The following is a 27,497-nucleotide window of genomic DNA, read 5'->3' as shown; positions in this document are numbered from 1 at the left end:
TACAAACCTTTCAGGGGTTTTAGTACCCAAGCGGTGAACTGGCAGTCAGTCACGTTCACTGGCTGCGAACTGGTTCCTCAGCATGGCCTTGCACGCCAGACTCCTCCATGACCTGGCCGAGATTCAGAAGCACCCTTACCCGAATATCAAGCTCGTTCCTCACGAGCACGAAATCAGAACTGCATGCTTAGTCCTGACGCCTATGGGCCAAGATCCTCTCCATTTCACTATCACGTTCCAGAACAACTACCCGCTCAAAGCCCCTTCTGTTCGCATCGACAGCTCGGTCCACCACCCAAACATCTTCGGCGGTTACATCTGTGCCTCAATCCTCAACACTAGGGACGGTTGGACGCCCGCCTACACCGTTAAAGGTATTGCCATCCAGCTTCTGAGCTTCTTCAGTAGTGACAACCTGGAGCAAGACCATGGCGGCGTCCAAAACCTCAATCGTTATCGTCTTCCAGATGGTCGCTGGCAGCCCGATGGCGGAGCCTTCAGATGTTTGAACTGCCTGTACTCACGGTCTAAGCCTGGGAACCTTGCTCTAGCCATGCCTAGCTACTCGATCAATCTGGGCGACTTGCTCGGTCTCTCTAATGATCCAGAGCCAAGGGCATCAGAGTGTCAGTCGACTTCGGGTCGCGGTACAGAACTCGGAGTACCCCTCAGCCACTCTACATCGACCCCTCCCACAAATGCGGCTGCAGACGAGGATTACGAAGTCACTCCCCTTTCGGACATGCCGGCTGAGATACTGGTGAGGATCTGCGATCACCTTGAGAGTGAGGACTTGATTGCCTTTGCAAGATCCTGGAATCGTATCGGCAGCGCCCGCGGTATCGTCACGCAATTCAACCTACTACGCAACCGGGAGCTGCAGTGCTTTGTTCTTAAGAAGAGCTTCGATGAGCTCGAGCTAGGGGTCGGCGTCCAAGTTACATTGCGTGGCCGCCAAGGGCAGATTACCTCGGAATTCGACCTCCTGTCTGCTCAAGCCTACAACGAGCACAGCATCCGTCGATCTGTTCATGGTCTCCCATTCAGGCACCACTTACCTCTGGCTATTTCTCGTCGACACTACCAGCGAGTTCGTGAGCGGATCCAGCCTCGCCTGGCCGAGATTGCCACTGAAGCTCGTCTCAGTACCACTCTCCCTTCCGAGGTTATTGTTTCGTTCATGAGCGACATCGTTGTCAAACTTTGCGACCAGGCTAGAGATGCTTCAGACCCAAGCGCCTTGGGGCGGGCTTCTGAACGTGCCATTGAGTCCTACTATCATCTCTTTCACCTACTTTTGTGCCAGGCCTCCGAAGGACCCAGCATCATCCGAAAGGTCAACAGTACACTGGCCGGTGTTCTGAATGGGAGGACATCCAAAGCCACGATCCCTAACCTTGGCCACCTGCTCATCAGTCTCCCGATCTCAGATGTCCCGGTGACCGAGAAGCTGCTCAAAACAATCGTCAAGGAGGCCATCACCCGCAACGTGGTGTGGATGTTCGATCGTCAGCAGGGCAAAGGCATGTCTGAACTTGCGTATCTGGAAGCCAACGAAGTCTCCCCGTACCGTCTGCAAAAGACCTTCGAAGCGAGCAAGACTTCCTACACGCTGCTCATGTTCCAGAACACCTTCCGTCAAACCATCAATCGGGGCTCGGGCGAGAAACGCAAAAGCGTCAAGCAGATGCGCGACCAGCTCTTCGACGCACACGGAAGCCCCCCGAAGGGCACCGCGGCCCGTCTGGCTAGGCGGATCGGTCAGCTTCAAGCCATCAACACGTTCCCTCACTTCATCAATGTGATGGAGATCGAAATGCCAACGGCGGCTTACTTCACCACCTTGCTCCGCGGCTGTGTCATTGAGAGCGTGAAGAAGGGATACTCTACCTGGGGCATCAGCCAGGGCCCTGCTCTCGAGCTACGTCGCCAAGTCGATCCCAATGTTCAGGTCCGTGATGTGTGGCCGGAGGAGACTGGCCGGCGACCTCCACCAGGCCCAGCCCAGGAGACGTCGTTCTTTCCTAGCAATCGTGATGGCGGCAACAACAACAACAACTGGGGAGGGCTTGGACACGGACGTGGTCGCGGTCGTGAAAATCGACGGGAAGGCTCCCCAGTTTCGCAGCAAGTCTCATCCAGAAGCCTCTCTGCTGTGCGTTCGGGGGACGAGCCTTCTAGTCAATTTGGCCGACCGACCCCAGGTCAGTGAACCTAGGCTTTGCTTGCGATACTCTTATTCCCACCTGAGTGAGGGCTCTACTCACCTTCTTACCTCGCAACCTGCAAGCTTTCAGCGCACTCTTTTCGCCATTGGTGACCAAAAATCACAGTCACCACCTTTTGGATTGTCAGCGACGGCGTTGGAGGCAATGGGTTGCTATTCTGAGACTAAATGATACAAGAATAGTGGTGTCGGTCCAGCAGCGAGCGCACTGAATGAAGTTGCGGATTCAACGGGACTGTCAATAAGGATAATGATAATAATGAAATGACGGTCTGACAAGGGACCCGGGTACGTCTTGTGCTATCTGGAGTGCCCTGCAGCTACCCCCCCACTTCTGACCCGCACGAGAGCCCAGGTTGTTTTTCCGGCACTACAGTAGGGTTACGCAGCCCCACGTGGCGTCTGGGGGATTACTTCCCCGGGTTGGCTGTGCTTCTCCTTTGTACTCCGTAAATAATGGACAGTCGAGGCTCGCCCTACAGGGCTTAGATGCACCATGTGGGGATATATCGGGTTTAGGGAGCTATCTCTGTCCCCCCTTATTCTCACGGTCTGGAGACAAGAAGAAACTTGGTATGGAACAGAGGATAACAATTTCTCAAATATGTACGCACATCGCTTCTCGAATGTTAAAGCGCCGCGCTATATGGAGTCGTCGTCCCAATTGAAAACGCCTTGGGTCGTCCGCCGAAAGTTGATTGGTCTAAGTATTGTACAAGTTTGTACAAGTTTGAATCGTATGGACATGATGAACTGTGCTTGTTGATGCGCTTTTTGAACCAGGGTCCGCAACATGTGTGCATGAATTAAAGATGCTGTGTCCAGCAGAACTCCGGGCTCGGTTTAGGCTTGAGAAAACTTCAAGGTGTGACATGGCTGAAATGCAAAGCCATGATCGAAAAGGTGCAAGTCCCAGGCTGTGTGATGCGATATAGAGGACCTGTATCAGAACCGAAAGGTGCTTCGGAGGTGGTGAAGGAAAGGGCTGTCCGGAGTGTAGATGCCACGCGAGACCAGGACCCACATCATATAAGCGTTGACGCAGATGAATGCTGTCCAAAAGTAGGTCATTGGTTCGAGGTTGGACAAGAATGTATTTGCTATCCATCACCGTTAGTTTGGCAAAAGGATGAGGGGGTCTGGAAGCGTACGAGGACAGGACTGAGAAGCTCGATATCGCGCGTCCCGTTCAGCTCGCTTACGGAGGTTGAAAATCTGATTGGTGATGCTCTCGCTGAGCAGAGTATCGAACCCCGTGTCCTTAGTTACGTGAAAGTCGGCCTTGAGAGTCGGGTCACAGCCGTCGACAACGAATTGAAGATGGACAAAGCCTTGAGACTCTTGCTTTCTGCCGCAGTAGAACTCCGAGACCGGGTTGGTTGATCGTTCGGGCTTCTCGATGGTAATGCTCTGCAATTTCTCGGAACTGATCCAGCAGAACTTGGTTTTCGACTCAATGTAGCTGGACGGGGCTCTCCCGCTCTCCCAAGACGACGTCAATATACGAATGGAAGGAAGCCTCTCCCACTGATCCAAGTCAGCAAATCAGCATCTTGTTTGATGGGAGGTATGCACGAACATTGGCATTATTACTGTCACTGGATGAAGGTCTTGGGCCGTCCATGGTGTTGGTTCAACGTGCTCGTGTGAATGAAGTCAGCTAGCAGTGGCGCAGCTAGTGACGTTTGGCATGGCAGATGCACGATTTGCTCGTTGCATAGGCAGGATCTCCGATCAGCAAACAGTGATATGAGAATACAGAAGCCTTGGTGTTGGGTGATGGTGAAAGCCTGAGGATGGGACTCCAGCACAGAAACAGCCAGTGAAAGGCTCTGATACAAGAGAGACAAAGAAGATTTGTCGAGGGCGAGGACGTCGAGGATGTCGAGGATGTCGAACAGCGCGGAAGGTGGCACAGACATTCGGAATTGGTTCTAGTTGGTTCTATTGAAATTGGTAGGAAGTCGAGCACCGGAACAGACTTCCCGCTTGGTACCCACTCACTAGCAGTCCATGCTTGTCCGTATCCACCGCGAGTCAGTGAGGCTCCAACCTGAAAACCAACGTTGTAATGAACTTTGAGACTTCGCGAGCGGCCCCAACACTGCACCTTTTCCCTGTTCGCGAGGACACAAGAAGCTTCTGCACCTGTAGTTGATACATGACTGTGGATGCGTATAACTTCAATACGACGTTCGCTCTGCCAGAAAAGACTCGAAAGCAGTGCGAATCGGATTGAAGCATACAGATGGAGCGAACGTGAGCGGTGAGAAGTGGAGTAGACCCGTAGCTTCGGAAAGCAAGTGAAACAGCCGGCTTCCGCTATCAGGTCGGCACGGAGTATACGCCACGCCTTCCTGGCGACCCGTATATGGTCTTGACGAGCTGTTGCGCGAGATTGCAGCTTGTCGTGCCACAGCGGGGTGCTGAGAACACATCGCTGGGTGGCACGGGCCAGCAGTTCTCTTCAGGTCAATGGGACGCACGCTGGAGCTTCGAGAAGTCCAGTGTAGGTCCGCCGGGATGCCAGCGCTTGGTGGAGCTCCCGCTTTCCCGCTTGAAATACTGTTGCCGGTCATGATCCCAAGTCCATCCTTCACGACGCATTTCGTCTTGCCACTGTATATGGCGGTCGATCTGCGCTGTTTTCTCAGCTGCACTGAGTCGGCGCCCCCCCTCGTCGCCTCTTTCTTCTATTCAGAGACTTTGTCAGTTCGTCAGATGCTTCCTCCGGGCTACATGTTTGAGATACTGACCTGCAGACTTCTCGGGCATCGTGAGAGGCCCCACGAACCCGTCAGGTGGGAATCTCAAGAAGCCTTGGTCGAGCAGCAACTCGAACCCAAACAATATGTCGATGGGGAGATTTTCTGCAACCAGCAATCGAAAATGTGCCGTCTTTTTAGGTAGTATCCAGGTGACTTTGACAAATCCGGTCGCCTGACAGCGCGTGCCACTGAAATCGAGCAGCTTCTGCGAGGCTAGGTGAGCAGGCAAGGGTCCAACGTGCAGCCCGACAGAATCAACCTTCCGTCGAGATATCCAGTTGTCGTGACATCCCGTGTCAAACAAAGCCGTGCACATGATGTTCGCTTCGTTACTAAACTCAAGTTGCACAGGATACCGGTTGGTCGCAGATGCCGTGTACATTGCTGCAGGTTGACTCCAACCATGCCCGCCCGGGGATTTAGATGCAGAGACAAGCTCATCGGCATCTGAGCCACTGTCTGCCGTCGGTTTGGGTGCCGTCGGCTGCGCTGTATGTTGAGCATGCGCGGCTACGCGATCAGCGTGTGCCTGATCGAACTCCGACTCACCCAAAATCCAGCCCAATTCTCGAGCCCTCTTTCTGTTGCGGTCTAAGGTGTCTAGGTAAGGATCTCTGTTTGTCGCCATAGCTTTCATCGGTCGTGCCCGGTCGAAATCTTGTCCTGTCCACCTCCGAAACTATGAGGGCACAAGGCATAACACAGGAGGCATCCGACGAGCGCCCCATCATCTCTACCCTTAAGTATTTCTTCGAGAGCCCCTCACGCCCAAGTCTTCCATGCGCTCGGGCCACCAATCAATTCACGCGAAGTCTTCATGTCCCCAATCATGCGCGAGCCACCAAGGACTCCCAGCCAGGTGAGTGCCTCCTTGCAGCGGTGTGGTTACACAAACCTTCCACGTGTTGTCACATGCTAGCTGACCGGTGAGTCGTGCAAGCGCCCGAAACAACCTTATAGGCCGCAATAGCCACGCCCGGTTCATAAGACTCGTCATGCCGCGAGGAAGGCGGCAATGGGCAATGATTCAGGGCTGTTAGAAGTACACTTGTCGTTTTCTGATTGCGCTTCAAGACATGGACCACAGCGAGGGCTACGAGAAGGTCGCACGGCTGATGAGTCGCCATGGAGAGCTGTCGATTGTTCGCAGCTTCCAAGAGCTCAATTTCCAAGATCTCCTCTATCAACAGGCAGAGCTCACCGAGTTAGAGGAAGACTTGCTTAGGACTACAAGGCTCGATCGCATGTCCAGTGACCCTGTGTGTCAGCTTCGTGGGAAGCACTGGCAGCTGCTGGAGAGGGGCCAGTGTAGCGACCATGGAGAGCCGTTGCAGAAAATATTGCGCGTCCGCCAGAAGCTCCTGGAGTATAGTATGCCTGACATGCTGTTGCGTGCCTCGAGAGATTCCTTGTGGTCAAACTGACAGCTACTTCAGATCAGTGTCTGCGGAACTGTCTAATGCTGAAGCAGTCGAAACCACCAGCCAAGACGGATCTCGCTCACTTTCGAGACTGGTTTGAGAGGAAGCGCATGGGAGACTTTCCTATACTGAGCAACGACAGACACTCTTGGGACAAATCCAAAGAGTACGACCTGATCGCCCTACAAGCTGAGACATATTCCGACCATGTCAGTGACTGGCTATCCTCGAAGCTAGTCCCTATCTACCACAGAGTTCTCGGCCGACGCACAAAGCAGCCTATCGAGTGGGACCCAGAATCCGGCATAATTTCATACGAAGCTGACAGGTTGTATCGGAACGTCGAGATCGTATCGACATTGACCTCTTCCCTTCTCCCCATCATTGCCATAGTCACACTCTACGCGGTGGGCACGGTGGCGTTAAGGCTTGCACTGACGGCTGTTTACACGAGTCTGTTCTCGCTGTGCCTAGCGATCTTAACCAACGGTCGTCGCGTAGAAGTGTTTGCGGCGACAACAGCGTGAGGTCTCCACCACAGCTGCACGACTTCATCTGATTGATTCCAGGTTTGCGGCTGTTCAAGTCGTCTTCATTGGCACCAATAGTGGCTGCTCGTGACCACCAAGTCCAAAGTTGTTGCATGAACGTCCATCGGAGGTCAAACTCGGCACGCGACAGGATCAAATCTTTCTTGCTTGGGTTTGGAGAGTCTAATCGACAGCATCCAGGACATGCTTGCCACGGAGAACGATTCGCATGCTTTCTTTGTACGCAATCTTTGCCTGCCGCATCGATTTGGTCTGATACTAGGGCCAAGACCTTGCCGTGGCGGTGATTGACACACCCAAAGCGTGCGATGGCTTACAGCTCCGTCAACAACCCTCCTGCAGACTTCAAGACGGCGTCTTTCGGTACTTGATAAAAAGTCTAGAATAGAACAGCTACCATGTTGGGGGTGTTGGTAAGAATAGACGGTGAATTACCCTCGACCTCCAAGTCTGGGCAAGCGCCACTAGGCTCGGGCCGTTCGATACACGTAATTTACGCAGGCCGAAGCAAGTCTACTAGTGCTCCCGAGACACCTCTCAGCCATATCAAACACTTCCTCGTCTACGCAGGCCAAGCCATGATTCCACGATAGCAGTCTTCCCGCCATATGTGCACGAGCCTCTGATTATACGAAAACGATCCCTACGTCCCAGCCACAAGATGGCGAACCCACCCGCGAACGCCGACGACCCTTTCCTCGAAGTCCAGTCCGACGTCCTGTCCACACTCAGCCAGACCCGCACGCTCTTCTCCTCCTACCTCCGCATCCGCACCCTTGCCGCCTCGCGCCCCAGTCAAAAATCCGAGGAACTCTCCTCAGCGCGCACAGAGCTTGAATCCAACCTCACAACCCTGTCCACCGATCTCACAGACCTGCTAGAATCAATTTCGGCCGTCGAGTCCGACCCCTACAAGTTCGGCCTCGATGTCGCGGAGGTGCAGCGACGGCGCGGCTTCGTGCGCGAGGTCGGCGACGAAGTGGAGGGCATGAGACGGGAGCTCGAGGGCGCCGCAGCGCACGCAGGCGGCGGCGACAACATTGCGGCCACGAGTGGCGCGGGGCAAGCGCAGGGAAGGGGCAAAGGGACTCTCCCTTCACCTGCGGACTTTGATGATGAGGACGGCGACGGCGACAATTACGCCGAGTTCGAGGAGCGGCAGCAGCAGACGATGATGGCGGAGCAGGACGAGCAGCTGAATGGCGTGTTTCGCAGCGTGGGAGTGCTGAGGAACCAGGCGCAGGATATGGGGAGGGAGCTGGAGGAGCAGGGGGGCATGCTTGATGAGGTGGACACGTTGGCGGATCGCGTGGGCGGCAAGCTACAGACGGGCGTCAAGAAGGTGGGCGAGGTCATACGGAAGAACGAGGACAGTGTCAGCAGCTGCTGCATTGCGCTGCTCATTGTGGTGCTGTGCATTCTGCTCATTTTGGCCATCGTCATATGATGATAAACGACTTGGGAAGGAAATCAATCGATCTATTAAAAAGGTATCCAAGCAACTTTTGGAGGAGGTTTGGATACAGGGTATCATCGAGGGAGCGTGTTATCGAAAAAGCCCGGGTCGCGGCATCTGACCATGGGCAAAGGAAAAGGCACCACCAAAGAGGCGTTGCTGCTTCGCCGGCGGCCGAAATATCCAGGTCGCGCGTTCTCGCCTGAAAAGGGCATGAGCAAGGCGGCAGCGATGTGTGTCCAGGTCGCTCATGCTGTTACGGGGAGGCCTCCAGGACATGGAAGAGGCGATGCCGCTTCCGTGTCCAGGCCGTGCAGCTAGCCATCAGGAAGTAAAAAGGGTCTCGAAGCCAGCGGTGGCCGATTATTGCGTCCGTTGGCGTTTGCTGGGTCGCTTGTCGTTGTTGGCGCCCTCCTCGACCAGCTCAGGCACGTCGTCTCCGTCTTCGCCCTCGCCAGCCTCGTCATCCTCGTCGGAGTCCTCGTCAAAACCGTCGAAATCGTCAGCCTCCTGCGATTGCACTGCGGGAAAGTGGTCAGCAAAACAGATCATCGCGCAAGGAACGGACATTGACCCACTGAAAAAGTCCATCGCATCGACGAAGAGATCTTCTGCCAGTGCGATCGCGACGTCCTCGCCGGGCGGGAAGACCTCGACGTCAAGCAAGCCATCATCAAACTCATCATCCATATCCACGTCTTCCACCTCCGCTCCATTCTCTCCATTCTTCTCATCTTCTTCCTTCTTCTCCGTCCTCTTCTCCACCGCGCCTCTGAAGCCAAACCAATTCAACCACGTCGGCTCATCATCCTCAGCCTCCTCGGTCTTCGCAATCGCCTCCCTCAGCTTCTCATACTGCCACAACCCCTCCCGCTCCACCAACTCCACCTCCTCACCCCCCTTCTTCATCTTCATCGCCTCCTCCGCCGCCTCCAACTCGACCGCCATATCCAACATCCCTTTGGTCAGATCGCTCTTCTTATTCTTCCACTTGATCGGCACCGCCTTGGACACCAACCGTCCCGGGCCATCCCCTGTCGCGCTCGCCTTCCACTCAAACTCCTTGGTCAAAGTGCACGCGCCAAAGGCGTCGTTGTCGCCGAACGTGAACTCGAAGCGCAGGCTGCGCGGCTCCCCTTCGGTCTCGCTCGAGATCTGGTACCGCTCCACGTTGAAGTCTTCGATGGCCGCCAATGCGGAGACGTCGGCGGAGGAATAGTACGACTGGATCTCGTCCGGCGCGTTCAGGAAGACCTGCCTCCAGAAGCCGGGGATCTTGCGCAGGGCGGCGCGGCGCGCCGCGAAGATGGGGCGGAGGCGGTATTCTTTGCGGCGGACTGTGGGTTTTTAAGAGTGTTAGTAAGGAAAGATCTTGGGGGGGACTTGGTTTGATGTGAGGCTTGGGGGTTGATTGGAGGTGGAAGGAACGTACGCGCATCGATCTCGACATTGGCGAAGTCGACTTCGAGCTTCGACAGCTCTTCGAAGGCGGCGGAGATCTGAGGGTCCGGAGACTGAGCTTCGGGAGATTCTGACATGGCTGCGATTTATTCTTGTTTATGGGAAAGCCTTTTGAGATATCCTCGAGGTAGTCAAGAAGAGTGTGTGCGAGCAAAGTCAGCTTGTGCTCAGCGCAAGCCTCGAACTTTTATTTGTAGAGGCTCTGTCGGGGATCGGAGAAAGGTGGGTCCGGCAATTCACTGCCTGACGAGCGCCAAGAGTTTTATACCGGAGTCTAACTGTAACCGCCCGTTCGTCTTCTCGCGTTACTATTGATTCTCCCGTTCTTACTGTGTGCCACTCTTCTTTCCGCCTACTGCTCTTCTCTCGGTAGCCACGGCCTTTTGTACAGCCCTAGTGCTGGATGTACGGCTGTCCCCTTGAGGATTGTGAATTGAACTTGAGGGCGCAACACCCAACCAGTATATGACCCGACCCCCGCAAGGGCTATCGTTCTGCTGGACACACTGATATGGCGCTTGGTGAGCCGGTAGAGAGTAGGAAGAAGAGGTTATGGTGCTAGGCCGCTCAGAGAACTAGAAAAGTTTGGTCGAGGCAATCATGATAATGTACAAAACATTCGTACAGGTACATGCCGCGCGTGGGTCTATGTCTACCCTACAACAGAGCCACCAAACCCCACAGGTCGTCGCTTGCCACCTCCTTCGGGCACGATGGCCATGACTTTATAAGCCTTGCCCATGCCCCTAGGTCCCGCTTCGACCAACCGTTTCCAGCCAGATTCAAAAGTCTTGATTCGGTCCTCCATGTCATTCGATTTTTCGGCAACGATCGCCTTCACGATCCTCGCGGCGCGTTCTTGAATTCCAAGCTGCTGAAGCCACATACCCTGCTCCACTGGCCCATGCACTTCGACGCCTTCTGATGCCTCCAAGGCCGCATCAGCGACAGCAGTGAAATCAACATCCGCACTCAAGTCTGCTTGGCCGGCGTGCTTGAACGGTGAGACGATGGTGTGCTGCCTGATGCCACGCAATGAATCGACGGGCACAGTATCTGCTGGACCGTAATCAATGACAAGAGCTGCGCCAGCAGGTTTGGATTGGTTGCCAATAAGCTGTGAGATGGCACTAGCATAACGTGCTGAATCGGGAGAGATCTCGATTCGAGATCCGACCTGCGACTTGAGGTGTCGGTAGCGAGGACGCTCGGGGAGGACCAGCGAAGCCGGCGTGCTTGCGTGGGCCAATGTTAGGCGAAAGTCATCTTGGGACTCGTTGGCTTTGGCGTGATCACGCTCTGCTTCAGCTTCGGTGCGGAGCATGTCTTTGATCTCAAGCTTGCGTTTAGTTGTTGTGACGAGTAGCTCCCGCCACTGCGGTGTCTTGCTGGCACTGCTGGGCTGCACCATTGGGCGGCCAGCCTTGTCGAGGAGCTGAGGTTGGCGGTCTTCCTCCGGAGCTGGAGCGACAGACTCGAATACTTGGACCGGCAGGGCGTCAAAGAACTCGTGAGCGATGATGAAGGGCGTTACTGTAGACTGGTGAGGTGGTAGGAGAACAACATCTTCGACCCATTTCACGGTAACGCCGCCAAAGTCGTCCTTTGACTCTGCCTCCCACCAAGTCCATTTTTTGCCATCGATGTCTCCATGCTTCTCTACCATTTCGTTGCTGCCGCAGAGCAGTTCACACTGACTCTGCCTCAATGCGTCGCCTGCCTCAATCATCCATACCTCTTCTATGCTGCCGACGAAAGTTTTGAACTGAGATGCTGTCCGCAATATATCGCTCATCAAGGTGCCTCGACCGGGTCCCAGCTCAATGAAACTGACACCAGCCTGCGGTCGTTGCTGGGCCATCCACTCGCTGAGGAACCAAACTCCCACCAGTTCTCCGAACACCTGTGATATTTCCGGAGATGTGATGAAGTCTCCCTTTTTGCCAAATTGATCTGCCGAAGTATGCTGTGAGGTGTAGTAGCCGCCCAACTCGGAGGTGAGGCATTGGCGCATGTAGGCCGAGAGGGATATCGGACCAGTCACCTAGTCGGTGTCAGATTCGCGGCAGTCATTCAAGGGGGAGTCTTACCTCGACAGCATCTGCAATGATCTTCGCTAGAGGTGTTGACCACTGTCGCGCTGGAAAAGAAGGTGACTTCCCAGGCTCAGAGCGCTCAGATGATGAAGTGTCGGAGTTCCATCGTCGCTGTCGCCCACCGGTCGGTGTGAATCTTGATGGATTGGCGAATGCCAGTCGAGTAAAGCGAGGGGACACGCTGCTCGTGACTTGGCTCAATCGCCGTCCCAGGATTGAGGCATGTCGCATAGCGGACACGCTTCAGCAGCCGTGCAGGCACGGGCGCGTGCAGCATGCCAACGGAGGCCTCGAAAGTTGTCGAATTCAAATGTCGACGTCATTCGAAGCTCTTGGACAGGAGTACTCCAAAGATTTCTGGCCATATCGGATCCTCTCAGGAATTTGACGACCATGAGTGCGTAGGTGCTACAGTTGTGCCATCTACATCTAGCTGAACATGTACTCGTATCCAGCGAAGCTGCGCCCGCGGTACCAGGCGCCGGCCTTACAGCTTGCGAGCTCCTGCATATACGTGTTGAGAAATCAACGCATCCGTTCGCTTTTCACGAACCAATGCTCCGTGTCACAATTTGTTTAGTTACAGTTGGTGCACACGCCAGCCTCAACGTTCTGTCCAAGAACTGGCGTTCAAGCCTCCCGTCCTTTTACGTTCTATTGGCGTCATGCTCGTCTAGGGTGTGGAGGCATTAGAGACGTATCGACGGTTCTCATGTAGTGGAAAAAAGAAACGTGACATTTCTTCTGATATGAACAGCAAAAGTCGTCCGGGACCATCACATCAGTGCCCCACGCCACCAACAGCCCAGTCATTGAAGTTTGGATCGTCTGGCCGCGGGAACATGCCTCTGTCTTCCTGACGGGGGCCTTGACCGTCCTGCGCCTGCTGCTGCTGCTGCTGCACACCCGCACCAGGCAGTGCCTGCCCAACCGGCTGCACGCCTCCAGGCTGTGCCTGGCCCTGCCCCCCGTTCGCATTATTCCTGCCCTGCTGCTGTCGCTGTTGCTGTTGCTGCTGCCTGGCATACACGAGCAGGGCCAAAGCGCCCGCCAACGCAATAATGATAAGGCTCTCCAGCAGGCCATCATCGAATTCCTCCCATTCGTCTCCGCCATCATAGGCCGCGGCATCCGTCCTTTCGGTCCGCCCCGCGTAATCTGCATCACCACCGGGCATTCCCGGGTCGGCGAGCCAATCCATCTCATTCTCGCCCTGCTGCGCCGCCCTGGCTGCCTCCTGGGCGTCCATCTCCTCAAAGTTCTCCAGGAAGCGGCTGAGCCATTCCCAGAAGGTCTTGGGTCTCTTGCTCTCCTCTTCATCGTCACGAATCCCGTTTATTTTGCCGCCCGAAATGCCATTCCACCAGCTGCGCATACGGAGCTTGATCAGCGCGAGCTTGACGGGCAGGTAGGCTTCTTTGTTCATCTCGTAGGCGAGGTCATAGTAGCGTTTGGCCATGTGGAAATCCTGCGTAACGGAGCCAATACCGTTCTCGTGAAGCCAACCGAGATTCCACAGAGCCTGGGCTGAATGGTGGCCTTCTGCAGCGGAGGTGTAACATGTAGCCGCCTTGTCGATATCTGGCGCAACAGCACTTGGCGATGGGAAGGCTGGGTCGGGCGATGCATCGACAGGCGAGGGCACCAGGCCCGAGAGGTAGTAGTCGCCCATTTTGACCAACGAGTCGATGTTGGCTTGCCTGGCGGAGCGTGTGAAGTAGACTAATGCCAGTTCAAGGTTGTTGAGCAGTCCGGAGCCACTTGACAGAGGCTTCTGTGAAAGAAACGGCACGGAGGAGATCGAGAGGTAAGAGATGCGCTGGTCGAGGAGGTGGGCAACATTGGCTTGTGCGTGCTCGTAACCCTGCTCGGCGGCCATCAGTGTTGGAATAAAGGCTCCCTCGTAGTTGCCCCGTTCATAAGCATTGTTGGCCTCCAGCAAAGACGAGTGCAGACCTTCCGCGCGTTCGGCAACGATCTTGTAGAAAGCAGTTGCCAGCGCACAGTTGCGGTCGCGGCCAACACCAAGATTGGTCAATTCGGCTAGGTAGTAGAATGCCTCCATGAAACCCGCGGAAGCGGCAAGCTCGAAGTAGCGTCCGGCTGTGTCGATATCGCCCTGATCGAGGAACATGACTCCTAGTGCAGACTGAGCGAATGTTGAGCCTTGTTCTGCGGCAGCTTTGAGCAATGTACCTGCTTTGCTCCCATCTTGTGGCACACCAAGCCCATCCCGATACATGATGCCCATGTGGTATTGCGCGAAGGCATCACCGTTTGAGATTCCTCGCTTGAACCAAGTAATGGCCTTCTCGAAGTTCTGCTCCATGCCCTCGCCGCGCAGGAACATGCGACCAATGTAGGCAGCGGCCTTGCCAGCAATCTTGTCAATGCCATCTGGCGCTTTCGGGCTGACCTTGCCATCCTTGCCCCAGTAGGTCCGCGCGACCTTCATGAATTGCCGTTGAGCAGCACGTAGGTTTCTCTTGTATCCTCGAGGCGGATCATAGTAGTTCTTGCCAAGCGAATAAGTGGCTGTCAGATCGCCAGATGACTCTCGCATGCTCAGATACTCCAGGGCGTCCTCGAAGTTCGTTTGCATACCTCCACCTGCAGGAGCATTGGGACCTGAACTACTGGCACTCGCACCTTCACCATATGCGCCTCCGGTCTGTTCCACCCAACGATACGAGTTTCGAGCCAAGGTTAGCCCACCAGGCGGGCCAGATTCCCAGTAGTCCATTGCCTTATCCGCGACTCTCTTGTAATAATCGACCGCCTTATTGCAGTCTCGCGATGTGCCGATTCCGGTATGGTGTCTGAAGGCGAGAGTCATCTCGCTACGAATGTTGCCTTGCTCGGCCGCGAAAGTGTGGTACAGCATCGACTTCGCCTGGTTTCGCTCTACTCCACCAATACCAGTCGCATACAATAGCCCAACCATGTATTGCGCCGTACTGTTTCCTTCGAGTTCTGCAAGTCTCAGATACCATTGGAAGGCAGCCTGAGGGTCACGCGGGTGGCTGAAGTTGCCGTGCATGTTCATCTCAGCCAGCAGATACAGCGCATCCGGATCGTCATACTCTGTCGCAGCCTCAAGTTCGTCCACGGCAGTCTGCAACGCCGGCGGCAGGTGGTTGACTCCATCTTCTTCTGTCGGCTTGCTAGCAGGCGCATTCATGAATAGCGCCTTCAATACCACCTTCGTATAGTACCACGCGGTGCTTACAAAGTCCGCCGGTACGAGACTGGAATAGCTCTCTTTCCATGACGGGTCCAACTCACGTAGACGTGACCATGCCTCATGGACTCCATCGTTTCCACCATTGGCTCTGAAAGCTTCTCTTCTTGCCTCCTCTTGATCCAAGTAATCGTCGAGAACGGGTTGGGGTTGATCTTGCGTTTGCTCAGCAAGTGCGAAGCTCGATGTGAAGGATGCGTGAACGCTCAGAAATGCAAAGAGAGCTGTGGCGCGTTAGTAGCATGACCAAGTGAGCATCCGGCGGCGGCATACTGAACAGGCTCACGAGGAGCCCGGATAATCGAGGCATGTTGCTGGCCTCTTGAGAAAGAGTATGTGCTATCGATAAATCATATTATGGCGACATTGGTAGTGGCAGTATGTCGTCGATGCCTTCAATGGTCGCCTCAATGAAATGAGGACAGTTGTTTGAACGCGCTTATGCACTTTCCACTCGGAGAAATGACGTCCGCCCGCCGCCGACGCTGCAGGCTAAGTACAAGGTACATTAATCCGTATGTTGCCGCATCAACTTGGGTACGAGCATTTACTTGGATACTGAATCAATGCATCATAAAGTAGCATTGCATAGAAGGAATGATGTTTGTCCCTATCGAAGATTCTACAGGATCCCCCACCACTTCGATAAATCTTCATACGTAGTTCCGCGTTTTCTTGGTCGTCAAGAATCTACGTTGACCAAGACCGATATCGAGGCTGCTGGTCCCCGTCGTCACCGATCGTGTGTTTCTGCCTCGACTAGTGATACCGTTACGTTTCGTTCTGTTCTTGCTCGCTCGAAGCTCAAGCTCGCCATCGCTGTTTCCTGGGCTTACTGGATCGCTAGACTGTGTTAGGTCCACGACCTGAGTCCCTGCTGGAATCTGGCTAAACGAACCATTTTCTGCCTCTCTTTGGCTTGCTGAGACCTTGATCTGTGGCAGAAGAGGTTCGTCCATTTTCTCATCGTGGTCGACTCCGGTCCTATGCTTCGCTGCGCTGGCACTACGGAGATTTCTCTGCTCCTTAGCACGAGGCGAGCTGGACCTCGTCGACTTGGCTTTGGTCGTCCTCGAGGCTCTCGTCATAATCTTCCGCTTCTGGCTCGAGGTTAAATCGCGGAGAGATGGGATATCATCTTCGCTGTCAGATGAATCCTCGTCGTCACTTTCATGATACGAAGATTCGTTGCCATCGAGACCAAGTCCAAGACGGCTGAAAAGAGTGTTCTTTTTGGGCAGTGGCTCGCCATCGCTATCATGATCGGAGATGACTTTGCCATCGTCAACGTCTTCGGTCTCTGGCTTTGGCAAGTCTGACCCCATGATATCAGCAGAATTCTCAATGATTGTTTCAATTTGTCGGCGCTGTTCGGAGGCAAGGATAGTAGTGTCAGCCCCAGGAGGTGGCGAAAGACGCTGAGCATCTTGATGCGAGCTGCTATTGCGACTAACGTTTTGCTCAGGGAGGTCCGAGTCAAGGTCCATATGGATATCCGGATACTCGACCGTGAGCCGAGGACTAAGCGGAGGAGAGGACGTGGCTGGTGGTGCCTGGCTCGTCAATTGACTCTTGCCGGCGCGCTCACGGATGTTCGTTTCTTCTTCACGGGGGAAGAAGGGACTCGAGCTTCGAGGTTCTGGCAAGATGCCCGATGTCTCTGCGATTTCTGCAGCCGACTGATCTTGATGAGCCGGCCATTGAGACGGCTGATCGCTGTTGAAGACTTGTTGAGATGAGGTTCTGGTCTGGCTATCAAGGGCCGGATCTAGCTTAAGCTTCTGCACACTAGAGTTGAAGCCTGCATCTTTGATGACAGCTGAGATCTCGGCACGTCGAGGAGTATCAATCTCCACCTGACTGCTTACCCTTGATACAGGCGCAGTCGGATCTGCGGCTTTGGGCACGCTCTCCGAGACCGCAAACGTATCTTCCTGCGTCTGTGGGGCTTCGGCGGTGGAATTATCCCCCTTCCCGGCTGCGCTAGCGGGTACCTGAACTCGCGATGCCTCAATGAGCTTAGGTTCAATGAAGGCAGAATAGTCCAGCTCGCGGAAACCGTCATCTTCCTCGCCATCCTCGCGGATAACAAAATTGTTGTAAGTCTTCTCTCCTTCCGCAGAGTCGTCCTCCGAGCCCGCAGTCTGGATCCTGTACTTCGTGGCTAGAACCATCGCGATGGTGTCATCCTCAACCCTATCAACCTTTGCAACTTTGTAAGTCGATTCATGCGGCGTGAACGATCCCATGTCGATTTCCAACTGTTTGAAGCCGATAATGGTGCCAGGAAGTAGGTGTGATCTGTCGAGATCCACCAGGGCCCCGAAATCTGATGGTATGGGCATCGCATCCTGCTCGTCCTTCTCGAAGGAGACGGTGCGAGACTCGACGTTGGAAACAACGGATTCTGCTTCTTGGGCTTCAGGACCAACTGGCTTGACCTCTTCTAGGTTGCTGTTCGAGGATGATGCGCCACGGCTAGGAGTTGAGGGCCGATCGGACTCAACGGGCTGACGGCTGGCTTTGCCATTCTTGTGCCAATGCTGCACGAAAGGGAAAGGAGGAGGAGGATACACGACCCCTTCTTTCTCACATTCAACGGCGGTGATTAGCAACTTGCGTTTCCAGCTTCCGTCGTCAGAGTCATCCTCCGTCGTGGGCTGTACGATCACTGTTGCCGAATCTGGTTTCTGCAATGGTTTTCTGACATTTCCAGATAGCTTTTCGCGCACAGCTTTCTCTTGAGCCGGTGTCTTCGGGTTACGTGAGCCCAGCGCGCCGAAAATTAGACGTCGTGATGCAGAGACATCTAACTGAGCTCGTTTTGGAGATGGTTCAACTGACGCAGAAGCAGCTCCATCGCTTTTCGAAGTCGCTGACTTGCTAGAGGTCGCGGCAACAGTCTCAGACAGCGTCTGATTGATGGTCGATGCCTGCTGGGGTTGCTTGTCCGTAAATGAAGAGTCTTGGAGATCATCCACCGTATCTCTGGGGCTGATGCCTTTGATGGAGGTGTACGGATCGAATGGATCTTCCACAGTCGCCCCACTGAAGACTTCTAGGATGCATGGGAGAAATTCTGACCCCAACAGAGCCCCATGCTTGCCGAAACACGCGTAGTACGCAACGTACATTGCATTTTGAGAGACACTACTCTCAGGCGATTCTGCAAAGCAGCTTCGTAACCACAGTCGGGCTCTCTCGGGATCTTCGAGCTGCAACATCTGCTCTGTTAGTTCAGCTGGGATCTGAGGTAAGTGAATTGCATCTAACTCATGTCCTCGATCGCGGCCCTCCTGCGTCTCGGGCACAATTGGAGATCTCTGCTCATCTTCTTCAGGGACCTCGACCGAAGTGGCAATGGTATCGTCCAATTTAGCCTGGTGATCGTTCGCGGTCTGAAATTGGGCTAGAGCCTTTCGACGAGCAGCTTCCAAGTTTTCTCCAGCCTCGATAAGCGTCGAGTCTTCATCACGATAGGATCCATCATACTCGTCGAGATCAGCAAAGTTGGCATCTTGCGGAAGTTCACCACTTCTTTTCAGCGCCTCCAAACGTTTACGCCGTTTGACGCGGTTGTTATTATGGTGTGTACGATGCGAGCCTTTCCCAGGTGGAGTTTCGACAGTCTTTGAGCGTTTCTCTGTGGCGGACCGTCCGCTGCTTGCCGCTTTAGAGGCTATCGTTGGACCGTGCTGAGGTGTGGTGACTTGGCCTCTGGCCTCTGGGTTCTGGCTTCTCTCGGACTCAGCCTCGGAGACAGGGCTGGTGATTGACTCTGAGTCGCTGCTAGACCCGGAAGACGAGTCTGAGTTAGATTCGGTATCACTGCTATCTGAACTGGATGAAGCATCATCGGACTGAGAGCTTTCATCGCTGGAGGCGTCTTCGTAAGACGCTTGAGAAGGCTTACCCTGGGCCATTTTCTTCAGAGACTTACCCTTTGCTGCTTCACCCTCAGTTTCGTCTGCCACTGAGACTGATGATGAGCTTTGGTTAGAATAGTCCTCGTCGTCAGGAGTTTCGTCTTCGTCGCTGCCAACTTGATTGGCCGCTTTCTTCTTCGCCTGCGTGGTAGAGATCTCTTCCATCATACTGTCTGAATCAGATGCTTCCTCATCATCATCGGAGCCGACGAACTTGTTACTGACATCCTGGAGCACTCTTGTACGGACCGGCGACGTAAAGCCCTCAAAAACTGGCTCTTGAGAGCCTTGTATCTCGTCCTCGTCGTCGGCATGATGGCGTTTGCGCTTTCCGAGCTTGGAGCGTGTATTGAGCCGAGTCTCCAACAGGTCCTCAGCATCTTCAGCGTCGTCCAGCTTCTCGGCGTCTTCCAGTAGCAGTTGCATTTCTTCACTTCCGAGGTCGACGTCGTCGCCATCATCCTCGTCTTCTGAAGCATCTGCATCCTCAAACACGCCGTGTGTCACGACCGCCTGCTCATCCGCATCGTTTTCGCTTATGTAGTCTTCATCGTCGTCATCGTCCTCGTCATCTTGTGGAGCCATAAGCGCAGGAAACCCTAGTTCCTGAGGCTCTACATTCTCTTTCTCGGAGTTCTGATCGTCCTCCAGCGTCTTCTGCCTCTTCCGTGGTGGGATATCAAAGTCTGGTCGCCCTTGACGGACCCACGGTTTGCTGAACACGACTCCATCGATCAGATGTCTGCCATCCTCCGTGATCTGCATGCGACCACCTCTCCTCCATGCCCTGAGATCATCGCTCAGCAGCGGTCTCACTATCACCTCATCGTCCTCTCTCAGCACACTACTGATAGGTAGATAGTGCAGGCATTCGTAGGCAGATTGTTGCTCGCTTCGAGCGGCGACTTCGACGACGTAGTCTTCCAAGCCCCACTTCTCGGGCGACTCGAGCGGTACGAGGTTGTTGAGATCTTCCAGGAGGTTGAAGATGGTAGCGGAATTAGAGGTCGTGTGTGAGGCGGGGCCGGTGCCGGTTGCAAAAATTATGTTGACGTCGGGCAGCATGTGCCGGTGGATCGAGACTTGAAGGCGCATCTTTGATGCCCAACAACTGGTGTTCGAAGGGTCATAGCATGATCCACGAGGAATGCTGTGTGGCAGTTGGTACTGAGGCTGATCTAAAATCTGGGGAAATATTAGTTGCCCGAGTTGTAGAGCTGCGGCCTGCGTCGATCAGGGTCCACTTCGTCGCGTTTTCTTGGCGCGCCGGAGAGTCGCGTCATCTATTAATTGCAGCTGACTTTCAATCATTCCCTCAACGGCTGCTACGACATAAAATGCGCTCTTCATAAAAACGGTAGATATTTGTCCGGGGTCTGCAAGACATGTGTCATCAGCGGATTTATACCTACAAGATATCAATCATATCTACATTAGTGCCCCCTCTGGACGCGGGTTTGTCGAGTCCAAGTGAACACCAGTCCCATCAAACTCCTTTTCAAAAATAACGAAGCAATATTTTACAGAACCAAAAGTGTGCGATTATGCCTTGACGCCAGTTGTCAGCGGTGCGTTCTCGCTGGGTGGTGTCTTTGGAGGGGTTTGCGGTACCTCCTTGACCGACACAAGCGAGCCTGAAAAGACGCCTGACATCTTATTTCGAAGGGTATCAAATGACTTCATCTTCTTCGGCTTCGCCGGCCGAAGTGTGGATGACTGTGATGCTTGCTGGGGCTCTGTTGCATTCGACGAGACGGTACTCACAGCTGTTTTAGGAGGAACCAATTGCGTTGGTTGTTGGCTGACTCGTAGGTTCTTTGTGGCGAGCTCGAGGGCCTTTTGCGCGGCCGCGAGGGTCTGGTTGACTTGAACAAGGGCAGCCTGGGCGGCTACGAGCGCGTTCTGGGCTTCTTGAACAACCCTTTGCGCCTCGAGATCCTGGGCGGAGGGCTCAGAGGGTGGCTGCTCGACAACGCGAGGGGCCTTGTGAGAGACATTGGGGGTGGCGGACGTAACAGGAACCGGAACGGCGCTCAATGTCGAAGAAAGTGTGGTGAGTGGGTTCTCCTCCAAGAACTTTGTGGCCTCCTTCCGTACATCGTAGCCGAAGAAGAACTCACAAATACCAGGGCTGTGAGGCATAGAACCAAGAGGTGGGAGAGGGCCATCGTAGTACTGACGAATACTCTCTTCCTGCTTCTTGAAATTATCCATCGCATTGGGTCCGGGGATGATAGGCTCGGTCAAAATCTGCGTGGCTGAGACTCGGCCCAAGCGGAACTTCTCAAACTGCTGCAGACGCTGGAGCAGAACATCTGATGGCGCGGACTCAACCGACAGCGATGATGGAAGATTGTCCAAGAACAGTTCCAGAGCAGCAGCATCTTCGATTGACGAAGACACACCCTGAGCATGGGTCAGGAGCATCGGGTGGCAAGCATCGCCGATGAGCACGGTCTTGCCCTTGGTCATTTTGTTGAGAGGTTGGCGCTTCATCTGGGTGTATACCTTTACCTCTGGGGCTTTGAGAAAGGCCTTCTTGACGTGCGGGTGAAATCCGTCCAAGACCTTTTCCAGATCCTCGTGTGTGGCAGGAAAGTTCCAGTCTTTGATAATCTCGTCCTCGTTTGTGCCATGTGTGGCAAGCGACCGGGATACAGCCAGAACGTTGAGGATTTTGTTGTCGCGACATGGGTATGTAACGACCATAACACCTCTGGCAGGGAGAGCAGGAGCCCAGAAACCTGGAGGCTGGTTTTCGAAAAGGTGCTTAGTCTCTTCATCTGCCATGATGTCCTCCATGGGAATCAGGCAGCGGTAGGCGGTTTGGCCAGAACGCTGCATAGGGACCTCGACCCCGGTGACCTTGGCGTTAATCTGATCGTGCTGTCCATCGGCCACAACAACGAGGTCTTTTTGGTGCGTAGCGCCACCCTCGATGTGGATGATACCGGCATCAATGTCGACATCTACCACCTTGCAGCCGAGGCGGATGTTGGCGCCCTGGGCTTCGGCCAGTTCACGCAGAGTTCGGTGCATGTCGACACGGTGATAGAAGAGCCACCTAGTGCCAAACTTCTCCTTCACATCAGCAAATGATAGAGTTGGGGCCATGGGCTCCAATGTGTCGCCCTTCGGCCGCCGGACTTGGACATTGTCGATTCCTCCGGCCTTGACAGAGTCGAAGTTCCAGTGCTCCAGAATCCGCCCTCCGTTGGGAGGAATGGATACGGCCGCTCCAGCTTCGTTCTTAAATTGCGATCTTTCAAAGACCTGTTTTGTGGTAAGACTCTGGACATGAACACACTAGGACAATCCGTACCTCTACATCGTGGCCGACTTTTCTCAGGGCGATAGCAGCACTCAGGCCAGCCACGCCAGCACCCACGATCCCGATCTTGAGAGATGCGCCAGTCATATTTGTGAGTATCCCGGTACTGTTGATGCGAATTGATGGTGGGTAGCTACGTAGAAGAGGAGAAGTGGTAAAAAGGGACGAGGTACCACCCTTTTCCAGATCCAATCTTGCTTGAGAAAGACATAAGCATCCGTGGAGATCTTAATATAACTTGTAGGGACGCGTTAAGTGGTCGGTCATCATCAGGGGGTGGAAGCTAAGGCGGCAGAGGCGTCGAGGCTGGCCTAAAGTCTCACTTGGGCTCTGATTTAGGGGTCCGGTATAGCGCCATGGCGTCTGGGCCTACAAGACTTTTGACAGGGCAATTTCGACTACTGTCAACTTTACGATCCTAGAGTGGTGAAGGATGCACAAGCATACGAAAAGGGGATTGTCATCGTGAATATTGACTGCGTCAAAGCCAACCGCCTCATGGGTATCGTTGTAATGTGGTTTGACCCAGGTCCATGGGTTCGCGACAACAGCTGCACGAGCGCATCCAGTCGAATTAGCGTCCGGACAGACAAGGAGGCTTCGGCATGCATGGCAAAACACGCTGCCATTTGCTCGAGGTGTCCGATAATTCAACGACGATGCACAGGCATCCGATCCCAATGTTTGTCCCGCCCTGTCGTCGCTTCTTGCTGTCATCATCCATTACTGGGTACTATGTACAGGGAGTCTGCCTGTTTCGTGATGTGCGTGATCTGCTGATCCTCCTCTTTTCGGTTCTAGCTGGCGCGGCCCCACGTGTTAATGGCACGAGTGCGGGCACCCTTAGCAGACCCGGATCTTTATTTCCTGGGTCGAAATTCGGTCCATTCGGGCGCCAATCGCAATCAGGCTGTAGTTTAAATCCAACATCAGACCCTCAAAAGTCTGTGTGCAATGTATAGGACACTCCACGCACATGGTTGATGAGAGCCTGTTCATGCCTGAACGGCGAAAGATCCGATCAACTGGTTTCAATGCGATATCTTTGCAAGCCAACGGCGAGACTGAGTTGGCACGAACCACATCCGGGGTATCCTCAGTCAACACCTTATACTTTTATTTGACTTTGATACTCCGGAGAGCTATTTAAGGAACAGGCATGATCCCTCGTGCTGCTGTCCACCCCATGGAGAGACTCAAGATACGGTTTCACGACCCGTGTGCTTAAACTGTTAAGACCTCGGTCACATTCTACCTCCGCCTATATTCCTAGCACCACAAAATACACACTCGCGGAACTTATCTCAGCTATTCAGGTCTTTATTACCAATCTTCCTTCCGTCAGAAAAATAATGAACAGTTTGTGGAGGGTGAAGAGGAGGACCGGGATTGGGTAGAGATATTATGCAAGAGCGCGTTGCGTCCAGTCATCCGTCGTGAAACCCGAAACAGCTTTTGCGCAGGACCAAACCCGTCAGATCCAGTTTACCTGGCCCATTCAACTCACCAAGTTTCGCATAGCGTGTTGTATTGACCGTAATCTCAAAGTTATGGTGCCGATTTTCACGTTATATTCAACTCGCTCAACGCACAACGGCTGTAGAGTCCCGGTTGATAGATGGTGCTGATATGTGGAATCTCCCCCAACCCCGTCGAGTGCTTCTAGATTAAGACCAACATTTCCGATGGCAATTGCGCCTCAGCACCTGAGACAGACATAGGCACATTAAAGCGCTGATGCAGACTTCAGTGAGGAAACTTTTCGAGGTACCATAGAAGACATCTGGATGGCGCTATGCTTTGACCTATTATAGCCAAGCTGTGAGAGAATATGAGAGGCGCCTCAGCATTCACAGATCTTTTCCTTGGCCACAAGATTGCGTCCAGAGGCGCAAGGGGCTGATACAACGGAAGTCTACAGCAGGATTGGTGGTGAGATAATGATAGGAGTAGTGAATCAATTGCAAGTCTGCCTTGGAATGCAGATTGAGATAGGTGACGCCATCGAGCCGTCCAAGTGGCCGCCCATACCCTGTTAGTAAGGGTCGCAACCATAAGATGGCAAACTGAAATTATTGGTGTCGGGTTCTAGTGTCTGAACACACCATCGATGAGCGTGAGAAGCCGAGCTATTTCCGGTGGTAACTTTGATTGACTGCCAGTATCTTTGAAGTCATTGGCATATCGTAGATAGCCCAGAATGCAATTCAGGGCGGACAACGTACCAATTGGTGTGTGACAACAACAGAAGACTCGCCACCTAAGTTGGGCCGGCTCCTTAATGCTACCTCGCTGAGCACGAGACTCGAGTTCTAGCCGTGCAACGCAGCCGCCGCCACATCGCTTGGTGTATGATGTCCTTCACATTCGCCTAGAAAACAGGAATAGATGTCTCGTGTAGTCCAGCTTCAGACATATAGAATTCCGATTATGGTGTTACTCCAAGAACATTGGGCGGTCTCAAGTACAACAAACACAACAGAGATTATATCACGAGGGAGTTACCCACATCAAAATGGACGCATTTCAGGGAATCGGTGACTGGCCTAGTTAGGCTGGATCTCAAGATGCTGACCATCGTTATACAGCCGTCGTGGCGTCGAATCCTTGGTCAGATCAAACGCCGTTTATACTACCTCGGGCGCACGGAAGTGTCCATCACGCTGTCGAGGATATCCGGTGTGCCTAACGAGTCCGGCTAACCTGTGGCGGTGGCTTTTGTTACCGGCAGTAAGATCGTTGACTTATTGCAGCCTGCAGACTCCCCTGAAATTGAGCATCACAATCGCCTCTCTCACCCTGGATTTGACAAGGCAGAGTCTCGGGAATATTTCGAGCTGTGGTAACCGGTCAAGTCCTGTTGTTACACTTGGCTCTTGACAGTGCTCGGCTGGCGCTACCTGACGCTTCCGTAAGTCGGTGTGGATCTTTTGTGCAATTGATACTCATCAGAGCCATGGTTGAACGAAAGTTTGGAGGGGACAAATGGGCACTCCTGCTCAACCTAGCCAAGGATGTCAACGCTTGGCCATTAATCGACTGAATCAGCGCAGGGAATGACTGACACTCCATTTGCCAGCCGTCTTTGCTGCATAAGAGTCGACGACCCACAGCCAAGCGCTTGGTATTGAGCGGAAGGTCATGGCACCACGAAAGTTGGTACTCTCGGCATGTTCATTGGCAGTGGCGTAGGTTTTGTGTTGCTTCTGGGCAATCATCCCGCATTCAGACTTTCAGCTGGGTGAAGACAGATGTACCAGTTCGGCGTACTATCATCGACTTGTTGCCAGAGACGTAAGATCTATGTCTTTGCAACTGCACGAAGTTAAGCGTACTCAATTGGCGCTGAAAGCTCTCACTCATTGTGGTTGTAATCGTTGACTCGTTGCTGTGTGGCCATAGACGGCCAGAAGTGATGTGGCGAAGGCTTTGTCGTCGATTCCACCCACGTGGCTCGGCATAAAGTCTTGTTCACAGCCGCCGCCGCATTTCATCATCGCCTCTTTACCGGAATGGAGTACCAAGCCTGGGGCTCAGCAAGCACTTACGCAAGAGAATTCACCTCGAGAGCGAGAGATGGTGAATACGTGGATGAGCTTCGAACATGTGAATGCAGTATCTGTACAGGGTGTGGTCTGGGACACGTGATTACCACTCATTTTGCCATACGTACCAATAAGCTCTGTGAACTGAGTCCTCAGGATCAATTGGAGGTTCGGGGCAAGGAGCATAATCCGATGCCGGCTGTTGATCCGGGTAAGGCATTTGCAGCGCTCTCACGGCGGAGGTTGCAAGCTTGCCAAGCTGTCGCACAGTGCTGAGCCAAGCAGTGTCGATCCAAGGATGGAGCAAATTTGCAAAATTGAGGTAAGATTGGCTCTTGGAATGAGGCACACTCGTTGTGCTTGGCTTGCTTGTGCGCTTGTGCAAACGTGTTGCCAAGTCTACAGGTGGGGCCGCTGGGCTTGGTGGAAGCGCCCTGAACTCCTGAGATAAGCTTGTTTTAGCCCGAGCAAGTTATCCAGGCCTGTCAAGGACTCGCTTGCAAACTGATGGTGCTCTACGCCGTTGAGTGTTCGAAAGCATCGAGCTGCCGCGGTCACGAGGTAACGTTACAGAGGCGCAACATAGTGCTTGTCGTGTTTCGTACGGAGTTTCTGTTGCAAGAGGCTGACGTTCGCCCAGCCGCAGGGTCAGGTCCAGGCTCCTGACCTTCGGATAGCCCCAGGGCCACGATTGGTCATGAAATGCTGATGAACACGGGCCAAGATTAGCCAAGGCGTTTACCAAGACTTCCAAGCTCTCTAGCTTCCTTGGCGAGAACTCGTAAGCGAATTGCGTTGACGGTCGCACAACGAGGGCGAGGAGGAAGAGCCTCCAGATCCAGGCTGCGGCAATTCTGCGGTTCTAGCTGCTTCGCTCTCGTGTTATCAGTGCACTGAAAGCTCTTGCAGCCGACCGGATCAAAAATTGCAGACGAGACCTGCAAAGGCAATAGAGGGGCGAGGGGGATCTTGCGCTGTTACCTTGTGTAAACTCTATTCTAGCCCCAGAATTGACATTCAGGGTGTAAGAAGCGAGCCTGAGCGCTCCCGGAACCAAGAGTCCAAGACCCAAGACCGTCCAAGACAGCTGGCATGCTTGGTTCCCACCCCTTGAGCACCAGGCAGCAAAGGCAAGCTCAGCAAGCCGGCACATTGGGGCCGCGCAGGTCGATGGGAGCGGAGCGTAGCTCGGAATCGCGGCTCTTTGGCCAAGATGTTTCCGCCGCCTGTGTATCAAGACGAAAGTCTTGAGTTGGTCGGCTGCTGCGATCGAAGAAGACGTATGTACGGGGTGCAGATAGACTTGCGACCAGCGCAATCCAGGCTGCGATAAGACCGTTGATCGGAGACCTGTCAAGTGGGTGAATGTGGTACCGATTCGTGATAGACCAAAAATTAGCTCCTGCAGGGCCAGAGGCCTTAACTATAAGCATACCTGTGGTTAACTTACCTGCCAGAAAGCTAGTGGCAGCCT

General features: G+C 53.9%; 9 protein-coding genes across 9 annotated transcripts; 3 read left to right on the top strand and 6 right to left on the bottom strand.

Moving 5' to 3' along the window:
• Nucleotides 1-82: 82 nt before the first annotated feature.
• HMPREF1541_02128 (uncharacterized protein) lies at nucleotides 83-2,212 on the top strand (the record flags this gene model as incomplete). Its single annotated transcript, XM_008716484.1, has 1 exon — nucleotides 83-2,212. The coding sequence occupies one exon, from the start codon at nucleotides 83-85 to the stop codon at nucleotides 2,210-2,212; it is 2,130 nt and encodes a 709-aa protein (XP_008714706.1).
• A 2,487-nt stretch (nucleotides 2,213-4,699) lies between these two features.
• Nucleotides 4,700-5,623, bottom strand: HMPREF1541_02127 (uncharacterized protein; the record flags this gene model as incomplete). The annotated part of the gene is made up of 2 exons (XM_008716483.1): nucleotides 4,700-4,920; nucleotides 4,984-5,623. 2 exons carry the CDS (start codon nucleotides 5,621-5,623, stop codon nucleotides 4,700-4,702), a joined length of 861 nt encoding a protein of 286 aa, XP_008714705.1.
• A 448-nt stretch (nucleotides 5,624-6,071) lies between these two features.
• HMPREF1541_02126 (uncharacterized protein) lies at nucleotides 6,072-6,943 on the top strand (the record flags this gene model as incomplete). Its single annotated transcript, XM_008716482.1, has 2 exons — nucleotides 6,072-6,366; nucleotides 6,432-6,943. 2 exons carry the CDS (start codon nucleotides 6,072-6,074, stop codon nucleotides 6,941-6,943), a joined length of 807 nt encoding a protein of 268 aa, XP_008714704.1.
• Nucleotides 6,944-7,628: 685 nt separating this feature from the next.
• Nucleotides 7,629-8,414, top strand: HMPREF1541_02125 (uncharacterized protein; the record flags this gene model as incomplete). Its single annotated transcript, XM_008716481.1, has 1 exon — nucleotides 7,629-8,414. One exon carries the CDS (start codon nucleotides 7,629-7,631, stop codon nucleotides 8,412-8,414), a length of 786 nt encoding a protein of 261 aa, XP_008714703.1.
• A 372-nt stretch (nucleotides 8,415-8,786) lies between these two features.
• HMPREF1541_02124 (uncharacterized protein) lies at nucleotides 8,787-9,961 on the bottom strand (the record flags this gene model as incomplete). The annotated part of the gene is made up of 2 exons (XM_008716480.1): nucleotides 8,787-9,760; nucleotides 9,856-9,961. The coding sequence occupies 2 exons, from the start codon at nucleotides 9,959-9,961 to the stop codon at nucleotides 8,787-8,789; spliced, it is 1,080 nt and encodes a 359-aa protein (XP_008714702.1).
• A 575-nt stretch (nucleotides 9,962-10,536) lies between these two features.
• On the bottom strand, nucleotides 10,537-12,211 carry HMPREF1541_02123 (uncharacterized protein; the record flags this gene model as incomplete). Its single annotated transcript, XM_008716479.1, has 2 exons — nucleotides 10,537-11,928; nucleotides 11,975-12,211. The coding sequence occupies 2 exons, from the start codon at nucleotides 12,209-12,211 to the stop codon at nucleotides 10,537-10,539; spliced, it is 1,629 nt and encodes a 542-aa protein (XP_008714701.1).
• A 550-nt stretch (nucleotides 12,212-12,761) lies between these two features.
• Nucleotides 12,762-15,531, bottom strand: HMPREF1541_02122 (uncharacterized protein; the record flags this gene model as incomplete). Its single annotated transcript, XM_008716478.1, has 2 exons — nucleotides 12,762-15,445; nucleotides 15,495-15,531. 2 exons carry the CDS (start codon nucleotides 15,529-15,531, stop codon nucleotides 12,762-12,764), a joined length of 2,721 nt encoding a protein of 906 aa, XP_008714700.1.
• Nucleotides 15,532-15,874: 343 nt separating this feature from the next.
• Nucleotides 15,875-20,242, bottom strand: HMPREF1541_02121 (uncharacterized protein; the record flags this gene model as incomplete). Its single annotated transcript, XM_008716477.1, has 1 exon — nucleotides 15,875-20,242. The coding sequence occupies one exon, from the start codon at nucleotides 20,240-20,242 to the stop codon at nucleotides 15,875-15,877; it is 4,368 nt and encodes a 1,455-aa protein (XP_008714699.1).
• A 447-nt stretch (nucleotides 20,243-20,689) lies between these two features.
• Nucleotides 20,690-22,565, bottom strand: HMPREF1541_02120 (uncharacterized protein; the record flags this gene model as incomplete). The annotated part of the gene is made up of 2 exons (XM_008716476.1): nucleotides 20,690-22,420; nucleotides 22,470-22,565. The coding sequence occupies 2 exons, from the start codon at nucleotides 22,563-22,565 to the stop codon at nucleotides 20,690-20,692; spliced, it is 1,827 nt and encodes a 608-aa protein (XP_008714698.1).
• Nucleotides 22,566-27,497: the final 4,932 nt, after the last annotated feature.

Source organism: Cyphellophora europaea (assembly GCF_000365145.1).
Source record: "Cyphellophora europaea CBS 101466 unplaced genomic scaffold supercont1.2, whole genome shotgun sequence".
Taxonomy (NCBI): Eukaryota; Fungi; Ascomycota; class Eurotiomycetes; order Chaetothyriales; family Cyphellophoraceae; genus Cyphellophora; species Cyphellophora europaea.
Note: the sequence above shows the minus strand (reverse complement) of the source record. Positions and strands in the feature narration are given on the sequence as shown.